Source organism: Micropterus dolomieu, linkage group LG23 (assembly GCF_021292245.1).
Source record: "Micropterus dolomieu isolate WLL.071019.BEF.003 ecotype Adirondacks linkage group LG23, ASM2129224v1, whole genome shotgun sequence".
NCBI classification, from domain to species: Eukaryota; Metazoa; Chordata; class Actinopteri; order Centrarchiformes; family Centrarchidae; genus Micropterus; species Micropterus dolomieu.
This window is the reverse complement of record NC_060172.1, coordinates 23913998-23937952: the sequence shown is the minus strand read 5'-3', so window position 1 is coordinate 23937952 and position 23955 is coordinate 23913998. Positions and strand designations below refer to the sequence as shown.

General features: G+C 39.9%; 1 protein-coding gene across 2 annotated transcripts in view; it reads right to left on the bottom strand.

The window, feature by feature from the left end:
- ltbp3 (latent transforming growth factor beta binding protein 3) overlaps positions 1-23955 on the bottom strand; it is a 37252-nt gene that overhangs the window by 4495 nt on the left and 8802 nt on the right. For both annotated transcript variants that reach the window (XM_046040533.1, XM_046040534.1), the window contains exons 2-24: positions 17163-17426; positions 16879-17042; positions 16682-16787; positions 14969-15055; positions 14650-14766; positions 14349-14504; positions 13863-13970; positions 13717-13730; positions 13563-13632; positions 13217-13294; positions 12317-12445; positions 9826-9957; positions 9611-9739; positions 9346-9465; positions 6798-6920; positions 6545-6667; positions 6200-6319; positions 5487-5615; positions 4993-5163; positions 4624-4704; positions 4251-4379; positions 3976-4113; positions 3719-3859 (exon numbers count right to left, since the gene is read on the bottom strand). In XM_046040533.1, coding sequence (XP_045896489.1) covers positions 3719-3859; positions 3976-4113; positions 4251-4379; positions 4624-4704; positions 4993-5163; positions 5487-5615; positions 6200-6319; positions 6545-6667; positions 6798-6920; positions 9346-9465; positions 9611-9739; positions 9826-9957; positions 12317-12445; positions 13217-13294; positions 13563-13632; positions 13717-13730; positions 13863-13970; positions 14349-14504; positions 14650-14766; positions 14969-15055; positions 16682-16787; positions 16879-17042; positions 17163-17426 — 2829 coding nt within the window. The remainder of the gene's footprint in view (positions 1-3718; positions 3860-3975; positions 4114-4250; positions 4380-4623; positions 4705-4992; positions 5164-5486; positions 5616-6199; positions 6320-6544; positions 6668-6797; positions 6921-9345; positions 9466-9610; positions 9740-9825; positions 9958-12316; positions 12446-13216; positions 13295-13562; positions 13633-13716; positions 13731-13862; positions 13971-14348; positions 14505-14649; positions 14767-14968; positions 15056-16681; positions 16788-16878; positions 17043-17162; positions 17427-23955) is intronic.

The window sequence follows — 23955 nt, the reverse complement described above, 5'->3', positions numbered from 1 at the left end:
AACACCTCCTAAAATACCAAAGCACAAATACAAAAACACAGAAAAAATGCTTCCACAGATACTGGTATCATACAACACTATTACTAGGATTTGTGAACAGCTTAATAATGCCGTTCTGAGAGCCATCCAGTCTACAGATAAATTTGTACATCAGATTTCTCAGCAGAGCCGGGAAAGTGTTGACTCTTGCCTTACAAAACAAGTCACCTGCACTACACCACCTAGGTTTTTCTGCATACAGTTACTATAGGCACTTGAAGCTTATGTATGGTTGTCTTTTTAAACTTGGCTCACATTGGAGCAGTACAGAGAGGAGTGCAATATGCTTTAATGAGCCTTATGTTAACGTTGTTGACGTTGAACACATTTAAAGTTTTCTTGCTAATGACACCGCCTATACATGTCATCATCATCATCATCATCAGACAATTGATTTGAGGAAGTGCCCCAGGTATTTTCTTTTATTACAAATACTTAGCACTTGCCGTGACAGATAGAAAACTGGGAAGTTTATCCCCTTTCGTTCTGCATATCATGACAACACTCTTCTTAGCATTGTACTGCACATCATATTTGACCCCATAATCAGAACATACTGTATATTCAGCAACTGTTGAAATCCAGCACTGCTAGGAGAAACAATAGCCAAATCATCGGCATACATAAGATGATTTATTAGAGCGTTACCAATCATATAGCCAGTTTTGCAGTCTCTTAGTTGTTCTGATAAAGAACAACTTTCCTTGAATAAAGAAATGTTCAAGTAAGTTGGTTTTAAGATCATCATTGTCCATCCACCTATCCATGTTCTAGTCATTTATTAATTTCATGGTTGTAGTAATAACACGGAGACCAGAGCCATCCATACTTTGTATTCTAAAGAACTTATGAATTATCACGAAATAACTGGTCAGAGGAGAGATGTGATCTGACAGCTTTCGTGTTTGCTACTCTTCCATTTCAGTCGTGTCTGAATGCTGACAAAATGAGGTGCTCAGACCACCTCAAGTGGCTCCTTTCAATGCCAATATGCTACAGCTTGACACGAAGGTCACTCTGAATCTCAGCCACATAATTTGCTGCTTCTATCCACACTGGAGTCAATCTGTCATCAACATCAAAGCCAGCTAAAATGTCGCCATTGTTACAGCCACAGCAACTATTCCACTTTGGGCTTGTCTTCCCCTGTCACCTGGATTGAGGAATGCTCTCCTTTGAGGAAGAGAACCACAGTCTCAAACTTGGAGGCACAGATTTGTGTCCCAACAGGGCCATACTCAGCTGCAAACTGCTAACATTAATGTCCACAAACTAAAAGGACAGCATCATCTACAAACAACAGCAGTTGCACCGCACGATCACCGAACCAGAACTTGGCTCAGGTTTGTCAATAAATATGACAAACGAAAGATTTGACAAGGACACACATGCTGTAGTCCAGAGCCCACTGTCAACATGTGTGGCCTAACAGCAAGAATGCAAACACAGCTCCCATTCTGAGTGTAATGGGAATAAGAGTTCACCACATTTGTAGCAACATGGTCATGGCATGGTCATTTAAAATTTGTCCTTCATAGCTGCTCAATACTCATTCCTCACTGCATTTGCTTCTGCGAGTACGGTGGATGTAACCTTCCATTCTTTAAACAGGGGACAATTTCACTGCATGTCTCCAAAAAGTTCATTCCAATGTGGCCCATTTGGTATCTAATGCAACTCAGTATCAGGTTGTGATTGGTTCAGATCCTCTTCATCAATACAACCAAAACACTGGCATCCGGTTTTATGAAACAACTACACATTTTTCTCCCAACATGGTGTTTGGCCAGGAAAACTGCACAATATTAATAACGTTTGCAACTGATGCACCAGCAATTCAAGCAGCACTTGAAATAAATAACACTAATAATATTTACTTACTGTAAGTTGTATTAGGTTTTGTAATTAGGTCATTATGTAAGCCTTAATAAAGCCAGAGAAACTCTGTGGTGTGGTATAAATGTGATATTTTAACACCACCTTCATTTCAGCAATTCTATATGTTTATTACAGCTAAAACAAATATGAGCACTGAGCTGCGTACACACACAACAACTATTTTTTTACCATCACATGTACAAAATGTACATGGATTTACTGTATGTATGGATACATGTCTTAAATGTGTATTTGTTTATTCATTATAGATTGTTATACAAGGCTTTCTCAATTGGTGTACCTTAGACAGCACAAGAAATGTACAGTACTATTTAAAAGTTTTAGGCAGGTGTGGATAAAATGCTGTAAAGTAAGAATGCTTTAAAAAAAATAGACATGTTAATATATTCTATTTACCAAATAACAAAATGCAAAGTGAGTGAAGAAAAGAAAAATCTAAATCAAATCAATATTTGGTGTGGCAACCCTTTGCCTTCAAAACACCATCAATTCTTCAATTGTAGGTACACATAGTTTGTGAAGGAACTTGGCAGGTAGGTTGGCCTAAACATCTTGGAGAACTATCCACAGTTCTTCTGTGGATTTAGGCAGCCTCAGTTCCTTCTCTCTCTTCATGTAATCCCAGACAGCCTCAATGATGTTGAGATCAGGGCTCTGTGGGGGCCATACCATAATGTTTTTATTAACTTTCACTGTATATTTGGGGTTCTTGTCATGCTACAGAATACATTTGGGACCAGTCAGATGCCTGCCGGATGGTACTGCATGATACATAATGTGTCTGCCTGCACTTTTCAGCATTGAGGAGACCATTAATTCTGAGCAAATCCTCAACTCTGTTTGCAGAAATGCAGCTCCAGAATTGCAAGGAACCTGAGTGTCTGTTGCATGCAGACACACTTAGTACTGCTCTCCAGCCCTTTGGCAAAAAAAAACAGTCTATAGTAACCTCAACTTGTTAGCTGAGTTTAGCTGTTCCTCACCCAGTTCTATTCCTCCTACACAGCTGTTTCTGTTTCAGTTAATGTTTCAACCTACATAATTTATGATCATTAGCACCTGTATGGTATGCCTGTTTAATCATACACCTGATGATATTCCTACAAAATCACTGACTTTGTGCAAGAGTAGCTAGAAAAACAGATGCTGTAAAAATACTGATTTGATTTAGATTTTTATTCTTATTCTTAATTGACAAATATAATCTATTTTCAAAAGCATTCTTACTTTCCAGAATTTTTTCCACACCTGCCTAAAACCTTTGCACAGTACTGTATTTTTTTCACTTTGTGCTGTTTGTGTGGTTTATCTCAGGATGTTTCTACAATACTTCATACAACTTCATCCTGCCATCAATGTATGTAAAACATAATATATTGATTACTTTCAAGGTTGTTTCTCTATATCACCTTAACAATATCAGTTCCAGACTGAAGAAAAACACTTATATAGAAACTGATTCAGCATGCTCACATAATTTGTGAACATCTTTAACTGTAGTTAAAAAACATTATGGGCATAATGTGTGATCTGTCTGCTCAATATGATGTCTGTTCTTGCCTCTGTTTAGAACAATGACATCTACAAAAAGGTTAGTAGATTCCCTCACCTTCTTTGTTCAACTTGGCTTAGAAATCAGTTTTTCTCACATATACTCCCTCCCACAAGCGAAGACAGCCAACATGTTTCTTTGTTTTGCCTTTGACAGAATAAGCTGCTGTGGCCCACAACTGCCTTGTTGCTCTTTATAACCTCCCCACTGTGGAAGGTCTGCACTCACCAGCCTGCTCCTCAGGAGTCACACAACTGTTACGGTCAGTGGCCAGAGTCCAGGGCGGAGAGCAGATGCAGTAGTATGACCCTGGAGTGTCCACACAATGGCCATTCTTACAGTTGGCTGGGTCCTCACATTCATTCACATCTGAAAAAGCATAAATGACAGGAAGAACAACAAGGTTTACTCAACGCTCAAAGTAATTCCTCCAGATAAAAGATTAAGCTGTCAGGGTCACTGGGAGGAGATACTATTTCACTCACCTGCTATTGTTGCCATCACACACTTCTTCTTGTTGGAGTCTGGAGTCCAGGGCCGGTTACAGTTGCAGTAGAAGGACCCTTCGGTGTTGACGCACTGACCATTAGTACACAGAGACTCGTCGTGGCATTCGTTCACATCTGAATGAACAAAATGAATATGTTATAAAGCATCTTCAAAACTGATCTGCCTTTACGAATGTCAGACAGAACTTTCACAGAATTTGTTGTAATAATCTTTTGCGGTGCCATTTTATAGAGTGCATCTAAGCACCTACCAATGCACTCAAGAAGGTTACTGTCATAGTAGAAGCCCTGCTGACAGTAGCACTCGTAGCCCGGCAGCGTGTTCTCACATCGACCCTTCTTGCAGATTTCATCAGCAAACAAAGAACACTCGTCGATGTCTGCAGACAAGGAAGCACACGTTTCTTCTCAATAACAGAGTGGCAATTGCCATAATGTTGTTTGACGTAATGAGGACGCATACCAGTCCTAAGTGACTACAAATGTTCTTTAACTCGGGTGCAACTATAATCATTTCTAAATTACATGTTCTATATTAACACAGAATTTAAGTGCAAATGCAGGAACATCTTATCAGAGTGTAGCCCTGGTGTATGTGAATATAGTTAGTCGTATAATATCTACCATGGTAGGCGGGCAAGCTGTACAGGAGTCCTTCATCATAATAGAGACCTTGCCCATTTGGACACAGGAAGTGGAACTCAGCTGGGAGGAGAAGAGCAGGCAGAGTTTAATAAACATTACAAGAAATACAGTAGATACAGAATATGCTCCTCTGTTAGCACAAAGTATTTACAAATATAAAATACATTGCAATCATCATGCCTACAATTCTCGCAGTATACAGCATTGTCTCAGCAACATTTTAATATTAAAATAAACTAGAATCATAATATATTCAACACACTGAGCTACATAACCGTTGCACATGTACAGTACTGCATGACTTGGTTGAAGTGTGTTTATGTACAGTGCACTGTACTGTAAATGTACCTGATTGGGAGACAGGACAGGGGTAGATCTCACAGTGGTCTCCCCATCCCACGCCAATGGAGCAGCAGCACTCCTGCTTGGTGACGTTGGTGGCCAGAACGCTGTCGCAGAACACAGTGTCATCGAGGTTCAGGTAGCACTCCTTCTTCTCATCCGTCAGCACTCGAACTGCTGCAAGAACAAACATGGTGAATGTTAGGGAACTGAGGTTTTGGTATGCAAATCCAATGACTGGACTGGGCCTCATATGTGCTTGCCAAGCTGGTCTTTCTTTTATTTTGAATACTTTAAAGTTTGTAACATATAGAATATAGAATACAATAGGATTTGGCAGTTTATAACCAGTGATTGTTATTGTTTAGCCTACGAGCCCTCTGGGTTTGAACTGCAATGTTTGGGTTAGGGACAGGCAGGGATCACACGTTCAGGCCTGGTGAAAGCTCTGGGATAAATGTGGGTCTACAGTAAAGCAGAAGGAATCAGAGCAGGCTTACCTTCACAGCTGCGTTTGTCCTCTGAGAGGACATAACCGTGATTGCAGACACACACATACGAGCCCGGTCTGTTCTCACAAGAGCCGAAGGGCTGGCAGAGACTTCTGTCTGCGGCACATTCGTCTATGTCTGAAAAGGGAAAGCGCACATACTGCTCCAAGTGTTTGTTTCCATCCAAACACAATCTGAGTTGCAAACAAATAGATGTTGTTCTTTTTTATCTTTAAACTTTAAGTATTTTTTAAGAGTAAAGTAAAAAAAATTTGGTCATTGATATATTTGTTTCGACATTTTAAATATGGACACAACCTTCTTAAAAACAATGTGAAGCCTTTGAGAGATGTGTAAATTACACCTGTCAGATGACAAAATAATGGCCAACATCTCAGTTTACTGTTCACTATAGAGTAAACGATTGAATGTGTACCATGTAGGAAATAGTAAATGAGAAAACAAGACTTTGAGCACAGCCCTGATTTGATTACATTTATTGCAGAACTTGTAAAATTTGTAGAGAAGACAAAACACAATGTAAAAATGGTGAAAGGTTAAAGGTTAAAAATACAGATAAAAATAAAGGCACTGTAAATACAAACTTAAAGACAGCTTTATACTGCCGTTTAGCTTACCATTTCCCAAGCTTACTAGCTAAATGAAAGACAGCATCCTGTTTTCTAACAAAAGTCTGAGCATAACAATTTAAAGCGACTGACCTTGGCATCTCCTGCCTCCAACCAGCATGTAGCCCTTCTGGCACTCACAGTGGTATGAGCCCATACTGTTGATACAGCGGCCTCTCTGACAGTTTGATGGCCTCTCACACTCATTGATATCTGAAGGGAAGGAAATAAAAACAATGTTGGAATGTGAAGCATGTGGTGAGGAGTTTTGACATTTATTAATGAACTGTGTCAAAACCAAACCGAACTCTGTCACACTTTATTTAGACAATCCAATGCTGATTAGTTATTAAGAGACAACAACACGTCTCCTTTGGTTTCAGGTGATAAATAATTGCATATTGGTTCCCTGCAAACACTTTGTTGAATTATTCATGCCTTCACAGTGGCTGCCCTCCTGTGTGCGCTGGTATCCTGGGTAGCACTGGCACTGGAAGGAGCCTTCTGTATTTATGCAGTGGCCATTAGCACACAGCCTGACGTCCTCACACTCATCAATGTCTGTTTGGGGGAAGGACAACTTCTTTAATGATTAAGAATTCCTAATTACATCTTCAGCACCAAACGACCATTAAATCACCCAACTTAGTCTAGATAATGTTGTGTAAAGGTTCCCGTACGCATTACTTACCACTGCAACCCTTGCTGTCTGAAGATGGGAGGAAACCCTCGTTGCACAAGCAGCGGTAAGTACCAGGGAGGTTCTCACAGCGCCCGTTAGGACAGATGCCAGGCTTCTGACACTCATTAATGTCTGGTGAAATGTGTAGGAGAGATTATAAGAAAGTTTATCATTACAGCGAGGCAATGTTTGTAGCAATGGATAGCTGTTTTTATTTGAACTCTTGCTGAGTTTATCTACACATTATTGACTTGTTCTGAATGGTTGGTTTTAACAAGACCTAATTCCATAATTTCTATGGTGTTTTCCACAGGTTGGCTGATATATTTTACATCACTGCAGTACTATTACGTTATGTCTTCACCTGTGAGAGCTTTACATTATTATACTGTAACTGTGATGTGTGGTGCTGATACAGTGCCCTACAACTGCTTCAGTGCCTGATTTATTACTCAATCATTTTACTGTAGTGGAGGACAAATGAGTAGAAACATGTAATGCAATATTTATCTTGACATAACATTTTAAAGGTTTAGTGTATGGGTTTTGGTGGCAGCTAGAGGTGAGGGTTGCGAATTGCAACCAACGGCTCAGCCACTGCTCCCCTTCCTTTGCAAGCACGTAGGAGAAGCTACGGTGGCTGACAAGCTCTGTCGGCTCTCGTGCTAAATAATATATGTGGGTCTCCATTTGTCCAAATTTCACTGATTACTTCTAACAAACCAGACAACAAGGCACGTGCACCAAAAGGGGCTTCAGCACCTGACCTTTTACTTCTTCAAGAGAAATTGCCCTATTTTTCTGGGGTGCTTTTTAAAATATTTTTTATAAATCAACAAAGATATTTATTGAATCTCTCCCCCTCTCTCCCTCTCTCGCCCTCCCCGTCTCCGCGCAGCACACACAGACAGACGGGCAGCAGCCCATCCCAGCTTTTATCCCAGTTGTGTTTTTCTTGGCTTGTGTGGAGGTAACGAACAAAAGACTAAACTACCACTGCCTCGAGATTGCAGTTAATTAGCAAAAAGACAAATATAGTTTGTGTCTTGCTAACATTCATGACTCATGAGCTACTCTCATAATGTAATATGTTAGCTAAAGTTTAGCTAAGGCAATATATCATGGCCATACAGGCCTGTACTCAATGGAGACACTACAGGTGAACCTAGTAAAATTTGTGTCTAATGTCATCACAATCACAAAAAGGTTAATAGGATGAACAAAATAACTAAAGCATATCACCACTGACTTACATCAAGAGGCTTTCCCCCTCAAATGTTATGTTTACATATGCAGATTAGATTGTTTTGATTCATTTAAAAGAAATCTTCAAATGCAAACAAACGGAGGGTAGTAGGCTTACAACTAACTCCATCTAAATGTGTTTTTTGGAAGTTTTCACTCCATTAGAGTAAATAAGACAAAATAGACCAAATTCTCAAAATTGACCACTACATGAAAAAAGTGTCCTGCCTTAAACAGTAACTTCATCATTTTGATCTTAGGCTCCTCATATAATAACTATCCATTCTATAAATGTGTTGTATGCTATATCTTTACATGATACAGACAGCCCTCCCTCAAATTAGAAAATAAGTCTTTGTCACGTGTGTGCGCGCGTGGTAAGTGTAATTATAATAGCAATAATAATCATGTATTTGATCAATACATTAATGTATTCAGGCAATTCAGTATCCTGTTGCTTGGCTGTGTTAAGCTTTAGGTTATTTTGCATGTGAAACAAAAAGTATTCAAACACTTAATTTTAATGCTTTTTTTTACTTGAGCTCCTGCCCCCATAATGTCTGTGCACGTCCCTGCAGACAATTACTACTACTACTACTAGTTCTTCTTCTTTGTACTTTTTCAACGTAGTGACGAAAGACGCTCTGTAGATCAGTTGGTACGTTTGGGCTACAGTTACAGAAACATGACGGTGCAACATGGCAACTTCCATGTAAGAGGACCTGTGGTGTATGTAGATAGAAATGGCTCAATCTAAGGTAATAAAAACATTACGGTTCATTATATAAGGTCTTTATACACCACTGAAAGCATAGTTATGTATATGATATTGCATTTCTGTCAATAGATCCTCCTAAATATTACACATTGGACCTTTAAGATCTCTTGCTCTTATTTTGCCTCTACAGTAGGATCTATGATGTTTCCCTGTAATAATGCCCAACACACTGTTGCCTCAAGTTAAAACAAGTTATCCCCAGTACTGCTAAGCTGACTGAATAATCTTGACCTGTATTAATGAGTATATTTCTTTTCTTTGAGCGTCTCCTGCTCAGTGAATATAGGTGAATTATTGCCCATTGTGATCAATTTTGTCCATTATTTGCACATTACCAATCAGATAACAGCAGCAGGAGTAACATAACTTCAAACACCCTTTACTGAAGGAGCAGGTTAACTTTTTATTGAAATGTAAGCATGTTATTAAAGCTTTCCATTTGGCATTGCCCCACAGAAACACACTGACAGAGAGGGACATAAAAAACGAAGTTAATAAGAGATGAATTTTGGTGTACAGCAGGATTGTACTCACCATAGCATGTACCGGAACGGGCCTCGTGACCAGGCAAGCAAGGAACACACTCATAGGAGCCTGGTGTGTTCTCACATTGCTCATTGGGACAAGTGTTGGGATTCAAACACTCGTTTATGTCTGGAAAAAGTGAGAAGAAGTTTAACATACCCATGTTTGGATTGGCACAAGCACAGACACAAGCATATTATAATGACACACACATAATATGTGTTTTGTCAGTGCACTAACATCCGTAATGTCTTAATAACCAGTGTCTTTGTACCTTCACAGGCTGGGTGACGGTGTGACTTGCTCCTAAAGCCGATGTGACATTCACATTTGTAAGAACCGGGCAGGTTCACACACTGGCCTCCGACACCACAGATGTCTTGCTTAGAGCATTCATTCACATCTGCAACAAAAATGATTGAGCCAAATCAAGATCTGATAACTAATTGAAAAAACATTTTAACATGGAAACCACTCAACCTAACTTACCTAAGCACTTAAGTCTCCCATGCTGCACCATATGTTTATAGCCCTGACGACAGAGGCATTTGTAAGCTCCTTCTAAATTGACGCAAAGGCCCCTGCCGTGGCCGCACGGTTCTGTCTCACATTCATTATTATCTGGACAAAAGGAGAGAACAATGATAAAAGTATGATGACTGCACGTGATGAAAACAGTGTTGAATATTACAGACAGACTACAGAGGGTCAGAAAGCTCACAGGACACAGTGCTCTGATCCCAGGAAGAGTTTTTCACCACCTATAATAACATCATTCAAGGTCCCAAGGTCAAATATTTATTTATTTATTTATTTAACAGGGACAATGCACAATATATATACTGTACCAGATATAGCAAAAAGCTAATTCCCATCTGCAGTCCCTGGGCAGGTGCCAATAGCACACAAGATATTACAGTAAAAAAGTAAAACGAAATCCAAACCTTACATTTCATAAATATATAGATGCCAACCAATTCAAATAAGCCAGATATAAAAATCTAAAAACACACTCAAATATACCAAACTTCCCAAAACCATAATGAATTCCCATATAAAACACAACATCAACAATCCATCCATCGTCAACCGCTTATCCTGTGTGCAGGGTCACGGGGGTCTGGAGCCAATCCCAGCTGACATCGGGTGCTGGACAGGTCGCCAATCCATCGCAGGATCAACAATCCAAATACAATTTTTTTAAATTGATTGATTAATTTTTTATTTTTTGTCTATTAATACACACACACACACACACACGTTTACGGTTTCTATTTATTTTATTTTAATTTTTAATATATTATTATAATAACACACACGTTACTGTTTCATTTATTTATTTTATTTTAATTTTTAATATATTTTTATTTTTTTACCACACATACACACACACACACACACACACACACACACACACACACACACACACATACACACACACAAAGACAACTTTTATTGTATTATTTACTTATTTAATGAAATTAATGAAATTAATTGTTCTTATGTAATCTATATGTAGCTTTGGCAATACAGTTGTTATACACTCATGCCAATAAAGCTGATTTGAATTGAACTGAAAAAGAATTTTACCATGCACACCGTAAAAAATACTGGCCACATTCAGTGTCTCATAGCTCAGTGACTACATTCCTGATTGTCCTTCAACCATATTTTCACACTACCTTTAAAATTTTTGAAGCACTGCATTCTCTGACACTCAGTGGTAAGGAATTCCACATCCCATGGCTCGGGGTGGTGGAACAGTGGATAAGATGCATGGCTTTGGTGTGGTAGACCTGGGTTCAACTCCCCACTGTGACTCACCAATGTGTCCCTGAGCAAGACACTTGATGCGTGTCACGCTGATGATACACGGAGCAACTTCTAGAGCAATCGTGCTGGGCAACGTTGCTGTCAGTGGTAATGAGTAAGATTATAATCCCCTGTAATCCCCTTCCTGCACTGCCGCTATCTGGTCAAAACATAGTCAGAATTGCCTCCAGCAACATTGCTCAAAAAGTTGCCCTGTGTATCATCAGCTTTAGCCCCTAGTTGCTAGAGAGGCGTGCGAGCTCTGACATAAATAGCAATTGTAAGTCGCTTTGGATAAAAGCATCAGCTAAATGAATAAATGTACATCCCAGCTGCCTTTACTGAGAAATGTTGTAGACTGAAACTTAACACAACAGTCCCATCTAGAGGAAGCTCTTGTTAACCTAGAGCCGGGTCTGCTTATTGTTACAGAAATATCTTCTTAAACTTTGAAAAGCTCTCTTCAGATCCACAAAAGACATTATACAACTGTTTTTCGCAGGTTGAGTCGTCCTCGTCATGATGAGAAAATTGACCTGCATGTGTAAAATTGGTGGATTGCCCCTTTACACAGGCCATACAATATAATTGAATAGGAAGCACTAAATGAAAAGCTTTGCTATCACACACAATCACGTTTTATTCAATTGCGGAAGCCAAAATACTGATTTAAATAATGATAATTTATGCATTGCTCTTTCTAATTATACTTTCACACGTGAGTGGGCCTTAACAATCAAGACGCAAATGCTTTACGGGGATCAGGTTCAGCATGCTGTTTTCTGAGACTGAGATAAGAAAAATGTATCATCCTCGTCATTTGTCTATTTTTACCAACACTGAGAGTGATTAGAAGAAGAGCTGACATTTTTATAGTTAAGTATTTAATGCTAATCTTAAGGCAGTACCCATATATTGCCCAGTGGACAGAATGAGAGGTATTACTTAAAATTCATGGACGGTTACATTTTATTTGGTACATAATGAGCATTAAGTAGCAAGTGATTTGTGTATGTTTTCATTCTTCCCTTCAATTGTATTTCTATCTATCAGTGGGTTTGTTGAAATAAAAAACAGAATCATTTCCTGAAACCAGAGCAACTTATGTTTGCCAGGGGACACCCATGCCCAAGAAACTAAATGAGAATTTTCTACCAATGTCTCTTACCCTCACAGATGTTCCTCTGTGGGTTGAGATGGTAGCCAGGGTGACAGTGACAAATGTGGCCGTTCAGGCTGTTCTCACACTCTCCGTGACCACAAATGTTCCTGCTTAGCCTGCATTCATCTGTCTCAGCTACAAGGAGGAAACAGAGTGGACCCGCATCATTATACATGCATAAACAGTATATGGATATATAGATGTATGTGCATCTATATTATTATTATTTAATATAGAGAGAGAGCTGATAACACCCATGCCATACCTAAATTAGCCATATTTTTGGCTATGTTCACTCTATTCAGTTTTTTAAAAGGCCTCTGACTTTTTCACATCAAAGCCAATGACAGGTGTGGGTCAGAAAGACCGACAGAGAGGCTGTAGAAGCATAAAAGATGGATGCAGTCACTCCCAATTCTGATTCTGGTCAGTAAGTGTAAAAAGCCACATAACCTGCTTTTAAATACCAGCACAAAATGTATTCATGGCAACACCTGCTTCCATAAAATAAGAAGAGTGTGAACATAGCCTTAAGGCTGGTTCATGCTTCATGGTTGAAAGCACACGACATGCAAAGTGTCCAAACCATCAGTTAACCATTACAGAAGCATGCAGCTGACTTTAGCTTAGTGTTAAACTGTTCTCTTTCTATTTCAACAGGCATTGCCACAATGTTTAGATAACTCTTTTGCACGCCGTTAATTATGTTTATTGTGTGGGGAAAGTCAACATGTCATTTGTGAGTGATGAACCCAAAGCTCATCTACTCTTACTAGGGAATGTGGAGAGCTGGGTTTTCTAGTTTTGAGGCGCATGAAACATGAACCAGCCTTTATACAAGTAACTATCTATAAGCTTAGTGCAGAATAGATGTTTGAGTCAGTCTGAGGTTTGCAGGGAACTCACGTAAGACTTTTGTCTGTGTTTCGAAGGGGTCATTGCCCGGGGTCATTCTGATGATTGTTGGAGGGGTAGGTTTAACAACTGTGGATCCAACAGAAGAGATGAAGTGGACAGACTTTAGGAGGAAACATGACATGTTGAACTTTAGTCCTGATACTTTTGTCTTCACCGCACACGGGGGGAGCATATCTCTATGCTAGTCTATCAGACGTTTTTGCAGCTCGCAGCAACACAGAAGCCCTTTGCCCTCATTGTGACAGCCGAAGTATCAGTAGTGAATAAACTAGCGTTTCATCATCATGTTCTGTCACTGGGGTTATCTGACTGGTGAGGCTATAGGTGGCATTACCAGGCACGCGAGGACGGCTGGTGGTTGTGGGAGCCTGCTGCACAGCAGTCGTAGTCTCTGGAAGTCTCTCCTGATTCAAAGAGATAATCAGATTTCACAACAGCAACAAGAACCATTTTTTATTACTGTATTAAAAAGAGAAATAATGTCTTACCGGTGGCTGTGGTTCTGAAAGGAGTAAGAGAGAGAGTGGGGTATTACAACTGTGAATTCACATGCTTACAAAGCACTTACATGCAGAAATGTAGGAAATGTTTGATGAGAACTCCTGAGTGGCGTGAACAGTATTCGAGGACTCACCCTCCTTGTCGGACTTGGGGGGGAAGATGATTGGAGGGAAGGCCACAGTCTCTCTTAAAGTTTGGAGAAAGTAGCCTTTCCCAGCCGGGCAGATCTTACTGAAGGCCACTGATCACCACATGGAGAAAGAGGAGAGGGTTTTACTCTTACTTTCTTTCACTTTTTTTAGAATCTCACATGTTAAAACCATGCAGACAGTTTAGTCTCTAAGCAACTGAATCTGATATTTGCAAGCAGCACAGATTACTTCTTGGAATCTATATAAAAATGTATGAAAATCCTAAAAAGCTATAAATTGAAGAGAAACTTTGCTTGCTGTTGTTTTGGCAGCTTCAACCCGATTTAAGTTGATCAATAAAATTTTTTGTGTGTTCATAAAGTGCGTTGACGTGCAGACTGACAACCGGATATCATCATGACAACTATGTCCCACATATCGGGAACTGCAACTTTTTCTCGGCCTGTACCTGCTGTATGTCCACTCACCTGTGCCCACCTGAGGACATTTTTCACAGTTGCGGCCCCAGGCTTTGCCTACTGTGCAGCAGCACATCTCCTGGGTGAGGTGGGTGGGCAGTGCGTGCTCACAGCCCCTGGCCTCAGACGCCATCAAGAAGCACTGAGCCTGCTCAGCTGGAGACTCTGACAGAGGAGACAACAGAGTTTCATTTGGGAATGGTCCATCCCAACAAAACGGGATGCCATTTTAGAATGAATGCCATTTTGGAATGAAAATGTAATGTCAAAATTAGAGAAGAGACAAAACCCAGAAAGGCCTCTTACTCACCAACACATTGATTCCTGTCAAACACCAAACCGGCCTTGCAGGAACATTTGAAGCTGCCTAGTGTGTTCAGACAGTCTCCATTCTGACAGACACCCTGCATGGAGCACTCGTTGATATCTTCAAGATTGAGGGGGGGGAATGAAAAGCTTATTCTGATATACTGTCTAGGATGGTATCTATTTAGATTGCAAGTGATACCAGAGCTTTATCACATGGGAACTGCTGTTTATAAGTATATAAAAAGTGGAAATTATATAAGCAAAACTGAGCTCTTAGTTGTAATTTGTCCTTGTTATAAGATACATCCTGCCTGTGTTACCTTGACAGTGAGTGCTGTTGAATCTTTTATAGCCTTGTGGGCAGGTAGAGCCGTAGTCTTCCACAATGGTTTGCTTGACTGATGCATCTGAGGGTGGAGAAGATAGGGCAAATCGCAGAGGTGAAGGTTAGAAAAACCTGAGTGAAATAGCGCTTCTGTAGAGAGAAGGGCTGCAGGTGGATGATACAAGCAATACAAACCCTACCCAACAATCTACTTTAAAAATCGTTACTGTAGAAGTTTGAACACTTAATATAACAGTAAACAGTAAAGAGTGAATTCCTGAAGAGCAACTTCTACAAAATCTGGAAATGTTAAAGATTTTAAAAAGTCAGAAAATTTACAGGACATTTAGCCATTATCTTTAAGCAATCACACCCTTGCCTTAATCCACTGCATTTCAAGCTCGCATACCTGCATTTCTAAATCTCACTAATTAACATGTTACAGCTTGTTTGTTTATTCCGTACAAAAAAATCAAAGCGTTAAAACATTTGTCATTTGTCATTTTACCAGGTAGCAATGTCAGGTGTAAAAAAATAGCGGCTTTTGTTACTGTTAGATAGAGCAAGACGAGTTGTCCTCATTTCCAGTCTCTGTGCTAAGCTAAAGTTAAGTAAACTGGCTGCTGGCTTCATATTTGCCGTACAGATATGAGTGGTATCAATCTTCTCATCTAACTGTCAACCAGAAAACTAATAAGCGTATTTCCAAAATACTCTTTTAACATTTCTTCTTTCTTTGCTTTTCTTTTTCTAATACTTTTTATGAGGTCTTTGATGAAGTGTAGCTTGGCAGAGAATAGACTAAAAAAGTATTTCATGAGGTTTGAACTCATAACAATGTATTATTCTTGTTCTTATTTTTGACCCTAAATGAGGCTTGAACTGAATGTTTTACTTTCCATTAGGGAGTAAAAGACATGTAAGGCAGTTTTATTAGAGAGCTGTGGGAAGAATGCCCTCACATGAACATTTTGAGAGCACAATGAAAAGAGGGGCAAGATCACAGCTTACTTTGGCCATTTTCATTAAAAAAGACGAGCTTTTAAATGGATATGAATGTAACTAAACAGACAGCACTCCAGGCAGGAATCCAGTAATCTAAAGACTAACCAGACGTACAGTATCAGGTTTTGTCAATGGCAGCATTGTCTGACTCAGAACTGAGAGATGGAATAATAGAGGAGTGGAAAAACGTGAGTAGCCAAGATTTTCTTGAAATTCAATCTTCAGCAATGTGATGACAGTTCTGCACTGGGCAGGCCCATAGGAACACGCTTAAGTAGAGGGTTATTTTCCACATTCTCTTTTTCTGTCTCACTGTCTGTGTGTGATTCCCGTAATTTATTCCGCTTTCTCCTTCACTCACTTCCTACCCCACCTTACACTAACTATCATGTACACATTCAAACACTTTTTTTTATAGAAGTATGAAGTGATTGTTTTAATCCAGGGCCATAATTTCATAAGGTGGAAGGTATAAATTGCTGGGAATGCTTTTTGAGTTTTGGCTCAAAAAGCAATATTTTATTCTCAGGAACACACAAGATGTAGATTGGATAAAACTCTACAAGGGACTACTATAAAAAAAAACAATTTGTTGCACTTCCACATCTGAATAAAAAACGTAAAAGTGGGTGGCATCTTCAAACCTGGAGAAAGTGAATTAGAGCTAAGTAGAGCAGATTTCTTGTAGCACACTGTAACTCACTTGGTAGTTTGGGGCACTGGTAACACTTGTTTTGTCCCCATGAATTCCCCACACTGCCACAGCAATCCTCCTGATTGGTCAGAACAGGAAGCGGGGTGCTGGCGCACTTAAGCAAGACACGACAAAGAAATCAGTGGAAAATGACAAAAGAAACAGTTTCAGGATTGTCCATCACTGCAGCTTGTGTCTAAACTCACAGCCTGCTTGGGTGTGGTCTCCTGAAAGCATCGCCCCTTTGGTTTGTGTCTGGATGGGATAAGGCGTGGCCCTGCCTTGTGAGGAGGCTTGACGTCTGATTGGTCAAGAGGTTGAATCACTACAGAGGTGTCTGGTGTGTGGTGAACACGTACATTAATCTGCACTGAAAATAGAGAAAAGGAAGAGATTACAGGAACAAAATGTATCTCATATATTTCCCCAATCCCTCAAAACTAAGAGAGATGCAAAAGTTCTGGCATTAGTTGTAGTAAATGACAGATACCTTCAGATGAGTGGTGCCCTACTTGTGTGTAGGGTAGGGTGAAAACTGAGTGTGTTTGTGTCAACTGGGTACGCCCTATGCCTGATTGCTCCCCCAGTTTCAGGACGTCCGAGTAGATGGGCTGCTTGTTGCCTCGCGCTGCCTGAGCGTGCTGCGTCTGTTGGACTGGAAACTGGCAGAGCCGACCAGTGAAACCGTGTGGGCACAGGCAGTGCTTTCTCGAGCTGCATACTCCTCCGTTCATACACGTCAGGGGACACACAACTGCAGAGAGAGAGAAAGAGGGAGACTCATACCGAGACGGACAGACACTCCCCCAGGTCAACAGTTCATAGCTATGAATCATATCAGATGAGTGGAAGAGGAAAAACTTGTGAGCACACAAGCAAATAAGTTATAAAACCCCCAAAAATGAGAGTTAGGAAAACGTATTGCTCAGGAAAACGTCAGATCCACCAAGACGTTTATTCATGATTTATTCATGAGTCTGGAATTGATCATTTTGGATCCATTTGCCTCAGAGACGGACAGATGTTCATAATGATCGTGTGAACAGCCTGATGATTTAGTGTTACGTCACATAAATTCGGCAGACAGACAGAAATGTTGTTGTCATGAGCAGGGCTACGTAGAATATTCACTTTGAAGTGTACCACTGTAAAAGTCACATCAGCTTGACAGACTAACAGGTCCCTCCAGCCAGTCAGCAGCAGTGCATGAGTAAGAAAGCAGGTAAAGTCACTGATCTGTTTAACAGCTTTATTCTGACATATGGGAAAAATCTTGAAATCTATGGGAAAGCTGCTGGTTGGAGAGAGTTTCACTGTATATATCTATTCATGGCGGTTTTATTGGGTCCCCCATTGTGTTTATTTTAAGTCCAGTTGTTTTCGAAATTCCCACAATAGAACAATCAGAGGAAAGAAGGAGAAAGCGAGAGAGCAGGGCTGTGGGGAAAACTGCAAGCAAGGAATGAATCCAGGGAGAGATTTGAGGGAAAACTGAAACCAAACAACACTGCTAGCAGTTCTACTATGACAGCTCAGTCAGGAACAGCATTCTTTACACATGCTAGGGCTAGGTGACCAATATTCCTGAGTTTCAGCATCACTACCAAATATATGGGTTTTTTTTGTCATTTAATCAAAGCAGCCAAACTCCTGAAAATGATGTAATCCTTATTTTCTACATAAACATCTTAAACTAAACAGCCATAAAAGTACTTAAGAACAAAATACAGAATAAATCATTATTCACTAATTAAATATGTGATTAAAGTTGAATTCGATCAAAAGTAAAATAATAGACAACAATTTCGATAAATTATCAAGCAGTTGCCAAGCAAATTGCACAAACAGTGAAGTGTGTTTTTACATGTTTTGTACAGATAAAGCAAATGAAAGTGGTAATTTGCAAGCTTTAGAGGTGCTGGTGGGTGGATTTTGTAACCATTTCATAGAGTCAGGCTAGCTGTTACCAGTCTTTACACTAAGCTAAGCTAACCTAACCTAAGCTAATCAGCTGCTGGCTGTTTTCCCTCGTTTCCAGTCTTTGTGCTAAGCTAGGCTAACCACCTGCTAGCTGTTTCCTGTTTCCAGTCTTTGTGCCAAGCTATAGTCTTATTTAATGGATAGATATGAGACTGATCTTCTCATCTTACTCTTTGCCAGTAAGCAAATAAGCGTATTTCATGATAGCAAATTGAATATGTTTGGGTTTTGGACTGTTGATCAGACAAAAGTAACTGATTGAGGAAGTCAATTTGGGCGTTTTTCAGTATTTACTGATGAAATTTTGTAGACTATATAAAAGGCAGATTAACTATTTTCACTTAATCCAATCACTTTACTCCACATTATTCCATCTTTTACTATGGTTACAGACAAAACATTTATCAAGTGCAATACTCTTTTTCATGTTTTCTCAGCATTATTCCACCCATCTCTTTGTTAATCTCATTTCCTGAGCCCATGTCCAATCTAATCATAACGTCCTTGTCAAATATACACCCCATACGCTCAACATCGTATTGCCTTTCAGCAAACAGCAACATTCCTCTTCCTTCTGCAAAGACCTTGCTAAACACTGAGGGTTACCATTTTCCATCATGCGTCCTACATCAACTCTGCATTATCACTCAGTTGTTGAAAAGTTGTAATGCAGTACTGAGGTTTACAGCAAAATAATGTGTATGAAACACAATTCATTCAATTGCATATGTTGGTTTCTATGCATTAAACTACCACTCCTGCTTCCATTGCTACTACTTCAAATATAACAAATAAACAACAATAAATACCATTACTAGCAGTACTCTACTACAACCAGTGTCAGGTGTTTATCGATACATTGCAGCTAAGCAACAAAAGACAAACAGAGGTAAGTTTGGGAGAGAACGTATGGCTCACTAATGTTCTTTTTCCTTTTGGTACTTTTGGTATTTTTCAATATAATGTATCATATGCTGACCTGGACAGTAAACATGAGAGGAGAGGAGAGGAGAGGAGAGGAGAGGAGAGGAGAGGAGAGGAGAGGCCTCTTTCTGCTGCTGAGCCAAGTGTGCACACATGGAAGTAATTGTGGACTGCCATGGAGTCTGGGCTATGGCGTAATTAGGGGACTAGATCACTTTAAACACAGCGGGGACATCCTCGCATAGCGAAAGTCAGGCAGAAAAATTAAAGGACCTCAGTGAGACACACAACTAGTAGTGTCAATTTTTTAAATCTGAAGCAAGATGGATACTTCAGAAGCAGCCTTCCACTACCTAACACCTTCTGACAGTGGTCTTTAACCACTAAGACAGCATGAGTGCAGGCAGCAACATGCAGAATCGAGCTGGAAGGCCCAGCCATGGCAGGAAGAAGAAGAAGAACAGCACTGTATGGTTCAGATTTCATCCCAATACTGGATTTAGAACGAGAGGAGACTGGGAAAATGCGGGGGTTGAAAATTAGGATTGCAGACACAGAAAGTCAGGAAAAAAATATCTTTCCAAATGTGATTACACAATCTAAACCCACAGAGACTGCAGAGACGGCATACAGTAGGGAAAGTCTGGGCCGAGGCACCGTCTGGCTGGGAAGGTGTCTGAATGAGACCGGCACTCTGATATAGCAGAGCCAGGGTCAGTGCCATAGTAATGAACACAAAGGAAAGGAGAGGGATCAGATGACTTGGGTGGGGATCGTGAGAATGAGATCTGTTGAGAAATGAACCCAGTGTGATGTCATGCAACACATGGTGCAAAGTACAAAATACTACTGCAACTGTTAGCACACCTCTTTCAAGGGACACCAATTCCACTACCTCAACTCAGGACATCTGCTGCTCTACAGACCAGATGCCCAACAGTATATCTCACATGGAACACACTTGCTCATGGCTGTTATTTCTGTGACATGAAACACACTGTTTTATCCATTTCATATGTCGACTAAAACAGGAAATACACAAAAAATGTGTAACTTATGTAGCATTAATGGGATTTCTGTGTAGTCTTGATATGAAGGATAGCTTAGTTTGGGGTGAATTTGATGGCAGAAGGATTCCTTGCTTTTGTCTCACTGTGCAATTTATTTGTACGCTGCAATCTGATATATCTGATGTCTACAAGATCATTATCTCTTCGCCTCAAAGGTTGGGAAATATACCTCTTAAGATGTGCAAAGTGAGATGGCAGTGCTATCTAATCTACACGTTGTAACTTATGTAACTTTATTTATAAGTCCCTGACTTCATTATAAACACAGAATTGGATTATCAAATATTAAATATCCACTCAAATATCCAGTCTCAATTTCTTGTATTTTATGTATCATGTCACTTGTTGCTAACTTGATTAGCTTGTTGTTAGTTATCTTGCCTAATGTTCAGCATGTTTTTCCACACATAGCCATAAAGATATAGCAAAGATATAGCAAATGTTAATATAATACCTAAACCCCCTGAACATTAAACACGTCCATATTCAGGGGAGAGGTGGGTTTCCAGATTCATCCCAGCTCCACACAGCATCAAAAAGCTCTCAACAACAGGTGCCATTACAACTGAACTTCAAGTCTACAGCAATCTGATTATTGGATTCTCATTTAAATCAGTTGTCTCATGCCTACGGGGACTGAATCATTTACATGTCATCATAACACTCACTGACTCCTCTCTTTCTTTAAAGCTTTAGCCACACTGGCTACACAATGCACACTCTAATGCTTTCTGCAGATCTTGTGAAAGGGTGTGTTCGTCCGTGTGTGTGAGAGCTATTAAGCGGAGGGTGTACCGTCTCCTGGAGAGCCACTGTGGTTAGGTGACTGCACCACATTACATACTGAAAAGTGCACAAAGCTCTAAAGTTGAGATCATAACAAGGATTTTACTTTCCAGCGGACTTTCCATTTAAATCATCACCTCTGAGTTCATTAGCAGAATTTATGATCCAAAGTCACTCATTGACTCTCCTCGTCAGGTAGCTTAACTTCTCATAGTCAGCCGCCCTCTGTTCTGTACCACGCCTTTGTCTTTGTGGATCTAACACATTCCTGAGACTAGAGGTGGTGTGTTATTAAAAATCAAACGCACCTAAGAGCTCTGAATGAATGCGAGGCATGAACAGGGTTTGATGGCTAAATGGTGGGGGGAGGGACATGTAGATGTAAAGCAGTTTCGTGGACCTTATTTTCCACATGTGCTAGTCAAAGAAAATGGAATTTGCATCTGCACAAAGTAGTGATTCAATAACTTTATCCAATGTAATTAACAATTTGAATGAAGACATAGAGCACTGCCAATGTATATATAGTTGAATTCTTCCCAAAAATGGCTTCAGTCAGCTAAGAGAACATTCAAAGTTGACTTTATCCGGAGACATCATGGCTGTGAAACCTAATTTAATATTGAACCTCAGCTTACAGGTATGTTCCAAGATGGCCACGAAGCATATCATTTTCCCATGCAGCACTCAGTCCCTCTAGAGGAGTGAAGTGAACTGAGTTAAGACTAAAAAAAAGTGGTGAAAGGAGAGGCAAAGTCTTTGTCTTGAAGCTCTTCTTGTCAGACTGTTTCATGTGACATGTGAGTGAGAGCATTTTCTTTATAATGTCATGATTCACTCCATGAGGAGAGAGACAGATCTCCACACAGCATGAGGCGGTAGAGGGAAGATATCTTTGCCATATACAGTATATGATATATCTGAGGAAGTGAGGGAATAAAGCATAAAGAGGCAGAGAGGAGAAATGTAAAAATCCAGAGCATTAAAACGAATGTGAAGTTTCAGTGGGATTTTTGTGATTCCCAGAAACGTTTTTTCTTTTAAGAAAAACATACTGTACATTCCTCAATTACTAAGTAAGCAAGTCTAGTGTAACTAGACCATTTATGTCCATGAAAACACATAAAGACAAATTCACACATTTTTCATATTTTTACCAAATTACAGGTAATAATCGGTAGTTGAAAATGATGTCCTTTTATGCAAGCTGAACAGAAAAATGTCTTTGTACAGGCATGCATATGTGTGTAATTACAGAAAGAAAGTAAGCAAGAAAGAAAGAATGAAAGAAAGGTTGCCCTCTGAGTTCCCTGTGACCACCCACCCACTCACTCCAGTCTGTCTGGAGATGACGCATCTTCAGCCCCCTCCCTCCATAGCGTCTTTTCAGCCGCAGCCGCACCCTCCCAGCACAAAAACAACAAATTACAGCCCTACAGACCACATTTCAAAAGCGCCCCAGCTCACTGAACTGACTGAAAGCTACTGAAGACATCATCTCTCACCATAAGGACGATACAATGGCCTGATCTGGGCCTTTCTTTGAACAGTCATATCCTGGGGGAATTACAAACAGCAATTTACAAAGTCTGCAAGAATCAGACACAACAATCTGTGATGATGCTCACTGAGTCACTTTCACTATGATTCAGTCCCAGTCTGAATCAATCCACTCGTGCCTTAATCGATGCCATCAACACTTTTTTGGTCAACGTCATAATTTTCAAGGTCATGTCAGCTGATTCAGAAATACACTGGTGGAGTGTTCCTATTGTTATAATGTAACAATGATACATGACGAAGACTTCGTGCCTAACTAAACACAGCGCACTAAAACTCATGCTGCAGTGTCAACCACAGACTGTATGGTTTCAAACAAGGAAACTCTCACAAATTACCTCAACCTAAATGTAGAAACAAGTATATTTCAGTAGAATATTTTCAAACATATACTCAAACATCTTTTCTCTCTTACAACTTTTTATTGGGTCAGTCAGCACATCATTTGTCACCATCATCACATCATACATACTTCACCGTGACTTTGCCAGGCAACCACCAGAGACTCCAGGAAGTCTCCGCAACCCCCATGAAACCTCATCTTTTGTTTTTACATTACAGATTTTTTGGAGATCAAACAAATGAGATAACATGTCAATTAGCGAGCTTTAGAGCTGAAGGTAGATGGGTTTTGTTACCTTGAGAGTCCAGACATAACAAGGCTGGCTGTTTCTTACTGTTAACAGCCTTTATTCTATGCTAAGCTAACTGTGTCCAGGTAGGAGACTGGTATCATCATTTTCATCTAACTCTCGACAAGAAAGTGAATAAATGTATTTTCTAAAATGTCAAACTATTTCCACTATTTCTTATCAAAATATGTCAATATGTCCAACATTCACCAAGTTTCAGCTTTTCAATGGCTTTCACCAATTCGAGAGAAAATATCTGAATCTTTAGCGGGCTAGTAACTTGACTGTCTTTGACAGATTTGTTGTTGGGGGTATTTGCTGGGTATGTAGC